The sequence below is a fragment of the Tachysurus fulvidraco genome, chromosome 14 (assembly GCF_022655615.1).
Source record: "Tachysurus fulvidraco isolate hzauxx_2018 chromosome 14, HZAU_PFXX_2.0, whole genome shotgun sequence".
NCBI lineage: Eukaryota > Metazoa > Chordata > Actinopteri > Siluriformes > Bagridae > Tachysurus > Tachysurus fulvidraco.
In genome coordinates this window covers 8,536,716-8,549,960 of record NC_062531.1, presented here as the reverse complement: position 1 = coordinate 8,549,960, position 13,245 = coordinate 8,536,716, and the positions used below count along the sequence as shown (strand labels likewise).

Here is a 13,245-nt window from a genome sequence, read left to right as displayed (position 1 = left end):
AAATTTCTTATTTAGCCTGAAATGTTTTTTTTTTATTGTTCTCTATCTGGCATGTGGTAGACTAGTGGTTAAGGTGTTGGAATACCAAGGTCCCTCAACCTGCAACTGCTTAATATTTAAATAGATAAAAATGTAAGTTGCTTTGGATAAGGGAGTCTGCTAGATGATGTAAAGGTGGCTACATACGGTACTATTGTTATATATAAAATATCATTATATATACATTTTATTATATATGTTATGTATGTATGTATGTATGTATGTATGTATGTATGTATGTATGTATGTATGTATGTATGTATGTATGTATGTATGTATATACATGTAATACAATAAATGTATTCCTGTGTAATAATTCTTCTGGAATTATTTTCTAAGATGTCAGAGAAGAATGTATCATTATTATTATTATTATTATTATTATTATTATTATTATTATTATTATTATTATTATTATTATTATTTTTCCTATCACCATCATAATCTGAACATTTTTCTCTACGAAATGATAATTCAGTGAAACAGTTTAAAATGTAGCACAAAAACCACTGTGATGGAAAATCGAGCTGTTTATGTGTTTTTGTTCTTTTTGAACACATTTTCCTCTATGCTGTTGTTTTCATTTTGAATTTTCTGCTTCTACACATTGTGATTCACAGTTTCCTCTTTTTGCCAAACACGTAAACGCACTCGCTCACTTCCTCACATTAATGTCTAATCTGAAGTTGACAAGCTAGGATGAACTTTTGGTGGAATATGAAGAATTGCACACTTTGTACAAAAATGGGTAAGCAAATATCCTCATTTTATTCTCACTTCATAATTATAGTTAAAGGTTATGTAATTATTGTTGTCAGTGAAAGTAAAACACAATGCTTCTCTTAGATAGGTTTGATGTTTTTGTTCTGAGTTTATTTACATTCAATATTAAGATAACTACAAAACAAAGTAGTACAATATAATACCATCATTCAGAGCCTATGCTACAATTCATTACCAATTCATTACCAAAGATCCTGACTCTGTATTCGCACTGTAGAGAACTGTGTCGATATTTGGACTGGTTTCAGTTATTAGGAGCTGCATTTCTCAGAAAGGTTTATTTTTTTTTAAATGAAAGTGAACAGGGTTATGGTTAACAGCGTCCTAGTTTCACTGCTATATAAAAATGTATATATTTTGCTTGTGAAATATTAAGTCTAGTGCATATGTTTTTTTTTTAATCTTGTTTATGGCTTAATGACTTGTTATGTATATAATTTTTATTTTAGCTGCAGATATTTCAGTGGTAGTGAACAATAAGGAAGTAATGTAACTGTTTCTACAGTCTTGTGTCTAGCCATATATACAGCTCTGTGTCACAACAGTGAAAAAACGAGCATTACAATCTATTCAGAGTACAACAACACAGCCATCTTGCCCTGTATTGCACTGTCTTACAGTAAAGATTACACGTCCATCACCTGGTACAAGGTACAATTCCCCTTTTTTTTATCATGTATATTCAGGCATTAAAAAGGAAATGTGTGTGCTTCAAACAAACCTTTTTTATGCAGTTTTTATACAGTGTTTTTTTCTTTCTATTGCTTTAGCAGTTACCAAAAGAAGAGGGCATTATAAGAAATTCAAAGAGGCGAAACATAACACAGCTATATAAGAATTATGAGAATCGTACAGATGTGATCCTTACAGAAGAAGGTTCTCTTGTTCTGGTGAAGGTTGACTTTTCACAAGCAGGCCGATACAAGTGTTACCTCGCTGGAAAAGTTGGATACAGAAACAATGATTCATATGTCACGCTGAATGTGACAGGTAAGTTCCTGCCATGTGAATGGTTAGTCTGTGTCAACAGCCGGTGGTTTTTTGCAGAATTACTGGAGCATTCCTGTTTACCAAGTGCCAATAGCAAAGTTTTCTCTATATGACCATGACTTCATGTGGGTAGCAGATTAAAATTTTTCCGCAGCTTTCTGCCCTAACCCTGAGCAAGACATTAAAATCTCTCATTTATCAGAATTTTAAATATTTTGTTTATTTTGTACCAAAATGTTTTAACATTGTATATTTATAGCTTACCCATTTTTTTTTTATCAATATAGAGAGTGTTACTGAAACAACACCAGCCCTAAATATCACGACTGAATATTTCCTTCATTCCACAAAAATGAACTCATCTATGCTGGCTTTGCCGGTGGACGTGACCCCCATGTCCGTCCTGGCTGGGTTCTTCAGTCTAAGTCTGAGCAAAGTTCTACTCTGTTATGCATGTGTGTGGGTAAGTGTTTTGTATTAATATATGCTTTATTATTATTATCATTTTTTAATTATTATTATATATATTAGTTTAATAAGTTCAAGTCAAGTCTGGCTTTCATGGTCATTCATGGTGCTACAATGAACAAAGGGCAACAATAAGTATTAAAAAAGAAGATAATTAATGCAGTAAAGTAATGCAAAATTATACATTACCGATTACCACTAATAGATAAGGAGCGCTAGTTGGCTAAAAATTCTTTCAAGCAGTTTTAACTCATTTGTTAACAATTAAACATAGAGGCAATTTCTTAGTAAGAATGCAATCAAGTGTTAGCTATTGTAGCGATTTTGGCTCACGAAGCAAGATAAATATTTATAAGCAACTATAACGTGTTATAGTGACTTCCAAATATTTTAACCTAAGTTGAAATTAACGGTACTGGAATTAACGTTACGCTTATTTGGTCTGTTCGTCCGCCGAACAGGCCGTGTAACCTTTATTAATTCTATGAAGGCGGTATCTTCCCGGCCAAGAAAGATTCGCTTTCCTTTTACTGTATACCGTAATTTAAATTAAATTAACTTAATAGAGCATGTAGTTCAGACCAGATATTGCAGCTACCTTAATTTGTGAGCGATACTCAGAGACAATCACTTATTTGGCACAAAAATATGGCATTTAATGAATGAGACAAACACAACATAAACTAACTACACAAACAAACAAAAGAAATAGGGAAAACGAAGATGAAAATAAAATAAAACAAAAGAAATTAAAATTGGGGAAAGGGAGGAAAAGACTGGAAAGAAGAAAACTAGAGAAAGGAAGTAAAGGAAATAGCAAGCTTAGATTCAAAAATTAATCACACCCTAACTGGGAAATAGTCACAGAAACTTAAATTCACCTTAAGATTCAATGAAAGATTCCTACTTAAAATTACGCATCTAAATTGATTGGTAGAGGAAACGGTTACTTGCATTGGATTACTGCATAAGAGTCTGGATGCAACAGAGAAATCTCTGAAAAGTCATATAGGGTGGGGTCAGACGTTCTTCCAAGTTCTCCTGAAGATCAGAGCAGTTGTCGTTCTTGGAAGTGAAGCTTGTTGGAACTTCTTTGAAGGAAGATGGAGTCGTCTCCAAGCTGTTCCGAAAGTCTGACCACGGATTGGTGGTGTTGTGACAATTTAAAGGTCGCAAACTCCACTCATCTTTGGGGAGATGACCAAGACTTCGGTCAGGATTTTGGAGGGAAAAACTCCCTTTGTTTCAGGTGTCTGTGGGCGTGGTTTAGCTATCAAACTTTTAGATGACTTTAAAGTTTGATCCAGGGTGTATTAAGACGGTATGGCGCCTTTCATGCTCAAATAAAATACACCAGTGTTTGAAAAATGAGTAACCGATAATTTTGTGGTCATTTGGATACTAAACATGAAGGGTAATGACGGTATAACGGCAGCGTTACATTATATACACAGATCAGTAATCGAAGGGTAACTGATGTTAATACGATATTGTCTTCTTATAAAGGCAAAGAAACAAAAAATGAAACAAAAACAAGATGCACTTTCATTAGGGAAGTAAAAAGAAAACGATAGCTTCGTATACATTCTGACATCAGACCTTAAAGGGGCATACAGCATTAGAACAGGTAAACATTAACATGCCATGATCAGTAATTAGAGTGCAACGGATGTTAAATAAAATGTTGTTTTCTGACACATGAATAAAATACACCCCGTCAAGAAATTAAGGAGCAAATAATTTTAAGTCAGGCAAGCCTTAAAAGAAGAACACATTACAAAAAGGGTTATAAGAATGAGAACCTTAGAGTACCTTATCTTTGGGTTTTATTAGTAAAAGGAATGTCTCATTGTGTTGTGTGTGTGTGTGTGTGTGTGTGTGTGTGTGTGTGTGTGTGTGTGTGTGTGTGTGTGTGTGTGTGTGTGTGTGTGTGTTCTGATTGAGGGCCCCAGACTAGCCGCATGGGGTTATCTGGTCTTTGTGTAGGCTCCAGTCATTCTGGAGCCAGGTGTGTGTGTGTAAAACTGGGTTGCTCATCGGTTAATTGAGGAGTAGATGTTGAAATTTAGGGTGCCTGGGACATGAAATCTAAAATGACCTGTACCAGATGCTACACTATTTAGTTACTTGATGCTTTTTTAAGGTGCAAGATAAACATAAATTGCTTTTATATTTATCAAGATAAAACAATAAATATGAGACCTTAGATAACTAGCTCAAATTTTAGAAAACAAAATCTGGGATGTTCTTTAAAATTCTGTTTTTTTTTTCAGGCACAGGTGAGGTTACATTTCATAGACATACATAGATATATCATCCAAGAGTGCAATAGAATTTTTGTTTCAATAGGTTCACAGTTAATATATATAATAAATATTATTTTTTGACATCTCCAATATGCTTCAAGTTACCACATGACGTGTCTGACACAGAACGTGTCTGGAAATGTCTGACCACTGCAACCAGTCACAGAATGTTGATTATTTGTGAATTATTTTAGAATTACTATATTGATTCTGATGAACACCAAAGATAATAATAAAATTAAGTTTTTTAGTGTTTATATGCTAAACAATTTGGCAATTTTTGGGGTATAATAAGTACAACATCTTTGGGAACTAAATTGAACCAAAATTGTACTTTTCAGTTAAAGGTTTAATAGAAATTAATGTGTACTAATATTCCACCCAATCAATCCAGATCATGAATGAGTACATGGTAGACATAAAGCATATAACTAAAATTTGTATAGTTCAGTGAAAGAAGTATAGGAGTAAATAGATAGAATTATTAAAAAAAAAACACTCTATACACATTAGTATGTTGTGATTAATAATGTACACTGAATTGAAGATTTTTGTTTTTATGTTAAGTATGGAGAAAATATTCTCACTTTTTCAGAGAAATATTTTTGAGCTATTAACCGTTTCCTATGGAAACAACATCTCCGAAAGGTGTCATTTCACACCAGAGACAACACATTCAATGCATGTAGTTTTATGCAAAGTTGACCTTAAAGTATTTGTACTTTCCATCTTAGGTAACACAAAAAACCGTCTCTGCAGAAATGTCTTTCCATCTTTCTTCAGAAGCAAAGTAGAGTATGTAGTTACAGCAATGATGACTAAGATCTGAATAAATTTAAACCTTCCACACCCACTCTAGAAAATAACCCATTCCAGTATAAGCTGAGATTTAATCTTTACTCAACAAAAGTATTTGGCAAGTTTAGAAGAATTTACTTTATTTATGTCTGTGACAACATGCTTATAAGAATCTGTATCTACGGATGCAAGCACAGATTTGCTGATGTATGGAGTGGGTCACTGTTATGTCCAACTTCTGATCAAACTCAAATTGTTCATTGATACACTACTCATCTTTCTGTTAATAGGGCATGGCAAAGTATAAGAAACACCAAAGAAGAAAATTATGGAGCTAACCAAGCAAGAGAAAAGAATTCCTAACCTGGTGATAATACAACACCTACATTTTGACAGCAAATAGATTATGGATCAAAAAAGGGTCTAGTGACAAAGAGGAACCAGAGCCAAGCTTAAACGAACCAATATCAGTTTGTCAGTTCAGGCTAAATATACAGTATAATAGACATGCACTATCATCTGAAGAAATGAGAAGGGACTATCATAAAGCCTATTGCTCATCATCATAAAATGTGTATGTCTGTAATGTTGTACAGTATTACAGTAACACTTAAGGATATTATAGTCTATGGTGCACAGCACATAAGCTTTAATATTCTTATATATATATATATATATATATATATATATATATATATATATATATATATATATATATATATATATATATATATATATATACACACAATATGTAAAATGTAGAGATATTATAAACTATGATACAGGTATGCCAAAATATCCTTATATCCCTATGTAATGATAATATTTGTATAGCTAAAAAATTTGTATGTGATTGATATTTATTTAGTGAAAATGCATATATTTTTAGATCTAGATGTGCAGTTACTTTTTTGCATAATAAAAAACTTTGTATTATCCTAAGAAAAGTTTAATAAATCATCTGATTTGTAATAAAAAAGGACAAGCACTCTGTGTAAATGTATAAAAAAAATGCACTTGCTGTATTTACAAGCCTTCAGGTTCAGTGGCATCGAATAAGTTTTATTAATGTACGGTAGCTAGTAAAAAGAGTTATGGTAGTGCTTAGGGTTAAGTTTGTTTGTTTTTAAGTTTTAAGCTCGCAGTCAAATTCCAGTACATAAGAATAAATTTCAGTATAAAATAGCTGGGTTGGTGTTGACTGATATCACACTACAAGGTGCCAGACAGTACACAGAATACAGAAGACACACAACACCCCCCACTGGTTAGTCACAATAATGGTTATATTACCCGAAATTGACAAAGGAAATATATACTTATAATGGTGAAAATGATTAGTTCCAAACTGTGGCTTTATCCAATCCACCAAGGCTGTGCTCTGAGTGAGTCACCAAAATATTACATCTCAGCATGACGCATCTCTTAAAAGTGAGTTTCAGTTCAGATGCTGTTCATTCTTTCAACCATGTAGAGTGTTCTAAAATATACAAGAATCGTTCTCATTCTCACGTCACCCAGTGCATCTCACATCACAGTGCATCACACTACATTTGTTTTCTTCCCATAGTGCATCATGATACAATCTCTTCCTCAGGAATGTGATGCACATGGGAATACAAGAAAACAGGGTTATAAAAAAAAACAGACAAGACCATTTTCTTCCATGCTCTAGTTTTCATCCCAATTGTAGGCTGCTTTTGGTGGTAGACAGGAGTCAGCATGGACACTACATTGTGTGTTTTCTATCATTGCCAGCATGAACTATTAGTAGTTCTATTTCAGTAGTTCTTCTGTGGGGATCAGATCAGACAAGCAAACTCACAACGGCATTCAATAAGCCTGCTAACGTTTCTCCGGTTGCCCATTCCTGGGCATATGGAATAAATAATTTCCTTCCTCTTGAAGGCATGATGTGAAATTTCTTGTGTGGGCCATATTTTTATTCATTTTTACTTAATAAAAAAATAAATAAATACATGCTGCCTGCATTTTTATAATCTGTGTAAATGAGAGAATTTATGATGAGAGCCAAACAAACGTATGTTTTAACGATTAAATGTCATTCATGTAATAAATACATAGTTTATTTTGGTTTAAACTAAACGTTTAACAATTCTGAAATCAATTTCATCAATACAGACTTAAAAAGATATTGTAGTAAAGACATTTATAGTATAGGAAATTATATTAAATTTGCAAATCTGATTTATGTCATTTCTATAAGAGCAGTTCTAACGCTTTTGCTGGCAAATTATTCAAATGTCAAATGATAAACTGGTTTATAGTAATGTGCTCATTTTAATGTGCTTTTGTCTCTATAGTAACAGCTTACTCATAGGGACTTGTAAGGCAGATGCTCCACATAGATGAATACACAGATTTAAAAAAACAAACAAAAAACAAGTTATTTTACAAAGACGTATAATCATCCACATGGTATTGCTTTCTGTAAGGAGCTGTTTACATGAAGGAGATTTTTAGTCATGTCTCCGGATTGAGTGCTTCATAATGATCTGGACAGAGAAATATTTATTAGATCTTATTATTTCAGGTACAGGCTAGTGAGAGAGTGAGTGTATACAGCTGCTAAAAAGTGACAGTAGAAAATAACTGAATTCATCAATATTCAATATTAAAATCAATAATAATCTATGGATAGATAAAAGCATGAAATATCATTGAGCGTTTGCATTCAACAGCACACACTGTCACATTTTATTCCATAAGGTTAAAAACGGATATTTTCTCATCTGTCAACTTATTTAAAAAGTCATTACAGAGAAAAGCAGACTCAGTCTCTTCCTCGTATACTTCCTATGCTTTCAAAAACAAGTAGCAAAGAAATGATGAATTGACCATCCACACAGTTCATTAACCAGAACGAGCTGAATAGGTCCCCCTGAGTCATATGTCACGAACAGACCACACAGAGCTGGTTTGGCCTATTAATTATTTCAAATCTATTCCAGTGACATAGATCAGCCACATAATTTAGATTCAAAACAACATCCGTTGAGCCAGTGATGAATTTATGTTATTTTTAATGAAAGGTGATTGGAGGTAATATGGAGGGTTCAGGTCATTCAGTATGAAAGGCTAACAGCATCAGCGCCGTGCTCATGTTAACAGATAGACTCTATTTTTGTGCTTATAGAGAACAGACTGTTCTTTGGCTTTTAGGGAGATTGTGAGTACTGAAACATCTGAACACAGAGTAGCTGTCATACAAATGTACAAGCTTTATTTCCATATTACACACTTGAAACATTACAACACAAATAAATACATCACATCAACAAATAATTTGTTAAAAATCAAATAAATAAAAATAAACCATACACAACTTGTTAAAATGTGTAGACTCCCCAAAAGCTTTGTATTTATGAAATCACATTTATTACACTGATAAATTATTGTGTTTTTTATTTGTCGATTGTCTCCAGGAGGTTAAAAACATATGCAAATCGAGTCATTAAAATTTTCTCTACTTTTTGTTAATCAAAGTGAGTGCAAACGTCACATTCATAACATTGGACTTGCCCTTTAATAACACTAGAAGATTTTTACAAGGTCAGTGACATGTGAATTGAGAATAATGGGGTGTGTGACCTTGTGGACAAATTAACTGGAAGTGTAGTCTGTACAGCTGAAAGACATCCTGAACACAGTGCAACAGAAAAGCAGGCATGCTTTTTAACCCCAAACACACACATACACAAACACACACACACACACACACACACACACACACACACACACACACACACACACACACACACACACACACACACACACACAGGAAGCAGCTATTATTTCGAAGCATAACACTGATTTTAAATATAGAACTATTTACATAAACATTTTGCTTTAAATATTTTATTATACATCAGTGATGTTCAGAAAAATATATTTTGCATTAGTATTTAGTACAAATGGTATATTAGTACTGAGACTCACAGTGACTTCTGAACTGGAAAATAACAGCTCAGATTAAACAGGCATCCATATCATGATTTTTTTTAAGTTAATAAGAACTGTAATATGTGTAGATACAAGAATTGTTTCTTGTGTGAGTTGTGTGAATCACAGTTTTAAAGATTTCATAGCTTTCATAGACTTCTATGTCATATAATTATCTAAACCCTGAATTTCCCAAACACCCACATATAAATAACCACAATCTATATGTATATTCACTTCCAAAATATAACCATGCTAATGTCTTCTACAAAAGCTAACTCAGTACTTAAATTTTCACACACACACACACACACACACACACACACACACACACACACACACACACACACACACACACACACACACACACACACACACACACACACACACACCATACCATAATTCCCCTCTATTTTCTACATCTTTTGAACATAGCCCAGCACTACTCTCCCACTCTCTGTTTTCCTTTCAGTCTACCTTTCACTCTCACTCTGTCTCACTCTCCTTCTCCCGTTCTTGTGTTCTCTCCCGTGGTCTCTCCGTGTTCATCTCTCGTTCTCGCTCGCAGGCTGGAGCTGGGCATCCTGCACCAAAGCAGCAGAGGATTTCTCTAAAAGTCTTTCTCATCTCCAGGCTCCGGAAAGCATAGATGATGGGGTCGATGACTGAGTTACACATGATGAGCACCAGGTAGGTGGTGAAGTGTGACATGTAACACAGGCAGAGTGGGTGGCGTGGGCATGCCACTAGGAGGATGAGGTGGAGGAAGAAGGGTGCCCAGCAGCACACAAACACCCCCAAGAGGATGGTGATAGTCACTGCTCCCTTCAAGCAGCTGCAATGCCGTGGCGCCGGGTCACCAGCAGCAGCTGCTGCAGCTGGTAATGCAGCAATGCGTTGGACATGGAGTCGGGCAAGCAAAAACATGTGAACGTAGAGTGTTGCCATCAGTGCCAGCATTGTAAAGAACATTGTAATTAGACAAATAATGACCATCTTGCTCTCAGAGTATACGATGAAGACAATGCCGCAGATGATGCAGGTGAGCCATATGGTACCAATGGCACTTAATGCACGGTGTGCAGTTACAATACTGTGATAGCGTAATGCATAGAATATGGTGACATATCGGTCAACTGCAATAGCCAGGAGGTTACATATGGATGCTACCAGAGAGATACAAATCATGGAATCAAAAATATTATCCATCAAACGCACAAAATAGTCGCTGAGCTTGAGGAGATTGTTTCTGAGAATGGCGATCACAATCGTCTCCAAGGAATTGGAGACACTCACGAGCATGTCTGCCGCTGCCAGGCTGCAGAGAAAGAAATACATGGGAGAATGGAGATTCTTGTTTTTCACCACTGCAGAAATGACCAAGATGTTCTCCAGAAGGCTGATGATCCCAAGTGCAAGGAAAACTTCAGCCTGGATCTGAACCTGCTGGCACAGCGCCCCTGACGTACCTGACAGACCTGGTGGACCTGACGGAGGAGGAGCGACACTGCTGTTCGAGAGCCACAGCAACATGCTCCCATTCTCGTACTCTGCAGTGTGGTTGTTCATAAAGCTGTCCCACAGGAGCATGTGATGGTAAGAGCCGTTCATGAGTCTCCACAGGAAAATGTAGAAAATAAAAGAGACCGGGGTGGTGAAAGAGAGGGTAAAATGATTACAGAGTGATGTGGAGTATAGCAGAGAAGATTATGAAAGGTTGAAAAAATATGAAAAAATAAGATTATGAAAGGTTGAACTCAGATAATAAAAAAGAATAAAATGTATGAAGTAAATGTGAATAAATGAGATCAGATGATGGTGCATAGGTTAGTTAAAAATCCTCACGTGCTGTTGTCTCACAGTGGTGCTCAGAGCAAACTGACTCACTGCCTGATTCTGCCACTTGCTCTGCCTCCACCTGATGTACTGTACTCTCTCTCTTGCTACGTGTGCATGATCGTGCCTGTGCATGTGTGTGCTTGACTTTTTCAAGCAAAAGCAAAGTGCTTGTCCTTGGTTTTGTGTGTATGTGTGGGTTTCAAAGAAAATGGAAAAGATGGAAAAGTAGTGATAGACAAATGCTGCCACATGGATCTATAATGTTGGTTTAACAATACTCACTGACAGAACTCAGCACTGTATGATAGGAGATTATAAATCAGACTTAAAAACTCACACACACACACACACACACACACACACACACACACACACACACACACACACACACACACACACACACACACACACACACACACACACACACACACAAAACTGAAACCTGAACCAGCTAAGCTGGAAGTGTATCATCAAAGAAAACCCAAACCTTTAGAAAAAAATGTGTCTTTTAAATGCTTTGATTTTAGGCACATTCTCACCTATAAGCATAAGTATAAATACACATATACATAGACTCACCATCCACTTCAACAGGAACATTCCATCTCCTGCTCATTTAAATATCTAATCAGCCAATCATGTGGCAGCACCACATTAAACGAAATCATGCAGATACAGTTCAAGACATTCAGTTAATGTTTTCGCAACAAATGTATTATCTCTGGGATTTAACCATGGCATGGTTGTTGGTGCCGGATGGGATATTTCAAGTATTTTAGAAACGGCTGGTCTCCTAGGATTTTCACATGCAACAGTCTCTAGAGTTTATACAGAATGATGTGAAAAACAAAAATTATTTAGTAACAGGTCTGTAGGATGAAATGCTGTTTTGATAAGAATGGTCGGGGGAAGATTTGTTCTCATAATAACTCATCTAATCTCTTTTCACAAACATGTTAAGCAGAAAAGCATCTAAGCATGCACAAAACATCAACCCTTAGCACTCTGTATTCCATTCCTCTCAGGCACTAACAGGAAACTGAGACTATTGTGGGCACAGGGTTATGAAAACTAGACAGCTGAAGACTGGAAAACAGATCTGGTGATTTGTTTTCTAATCTGCTGATTGGCAGAGTTTATGCTCATGCTATGTTAGCCTTCTTGGCTGAGCGGAGTGGAACATGATATGGAAGATTGATAAAATGAACTGATGTGAAATATTTTGTCTTTAAATCACAAGATATTTACTGGAAAAAAAATTATTTACCAAGAATACTTTTGGTTAAATTATGAAATTTTTGGCACTGCACTGTTTTTTTTTCTTTCTTTCTTTCTTTTCAGCTTGATTTTGTGGAATGTATGTCCTACTTTTTTCTAATTTAATTGTAGCAGATTTCGCATATAAGGTGCTTTGCAAACAGAATGTAAGAATGTTTACATAACAAATGTAAAACCAAAAGAAAATTGAAAATGAGACAAAATGAAAACAACAACAACAACAAAAATTGAATGTTAGACAGAATACAAAGTATGTTAAAGTGAAGCTTAAAAAAAATAACAGGAAGTCACATGACAATGTCAATGCACTCCAATTTCATTTCAGGTTTCTTTGGGTTTCACTGTCAAGCTTTTGTTGCTGTGTTGTGTTTGTTGTGTGTGAGAGCCACAACCTTTATTTATTATTTTTTTTTGGCCTTGTGTGATTTTTTAAATTTTTTATTTTATTTTTTTTTAAATCGATTTTGGTTATTTGTGATGCACTTTATAAATAAAATTGATTGCAATCGCATGCTGTTTGGTTTCCACAATTCGTCAAAGCTTTCAGTCCTGATTTTAAAAGTCTTACTGTTTTCATATTTCAGTTGGTAATATGATCATACATAATTAAATATATGTGTTGAATACTGCTTTATCCTAGTAAGGATTGCAGTCTGGAGCACTGAACACTAGTTGGAAACAACTCCTGGAGTGCTTCTAGGGCAGGGAACCATGCACACACACACACACACACACACACACACACACACACACACACACACACACACACACACACACACAC

General features: G+C 35.2%; 2 protein-coding genes across 2 annotated transcripts; one reads left to right on the top strand and one right to left on the bottom strand.

Annotated features, from left to right (window-relative positions):
- Positions 1-547: 547 nt before the first annotated feature.
- Positions 548-9,237, top strand: LOC113655792. The gene is made up of 5 exons (XM_027166549.2): positions 548-787; positions 1,328-1,473; positions 1,593-1,812; positions 2,100-2,275; positions 5,675-9,237. Exons 1-5 carry the CDS (start codon positions 739-741, stop codon positions 5,720-5,722), a joined length of 639 nt encoding a protein of 212 aa, XP_027022350.1. The 5' UTR covers positions 548-738; the 3' UTR covers positions 5,723-9,237.
- On the bottom strand, positions 9,187-11,221 carry mc3r (melanocortin 3 receptor). The gene has a single exon (XM_027166470.2). The coding sequence runs from the start codon at positions 10,956-10,958 to the stop codon at positions 9,834-9,836; it is 1,125 nt and encodes a 374-aa protein (XP_027022271.1). The 5' UTR covers positions 10,959-11,221; the 3' UTR covers positions 9,187-9,833.
- Between the last annotated feature and the right edge of the window lie 2,024 nt (positions 11,222-13,245).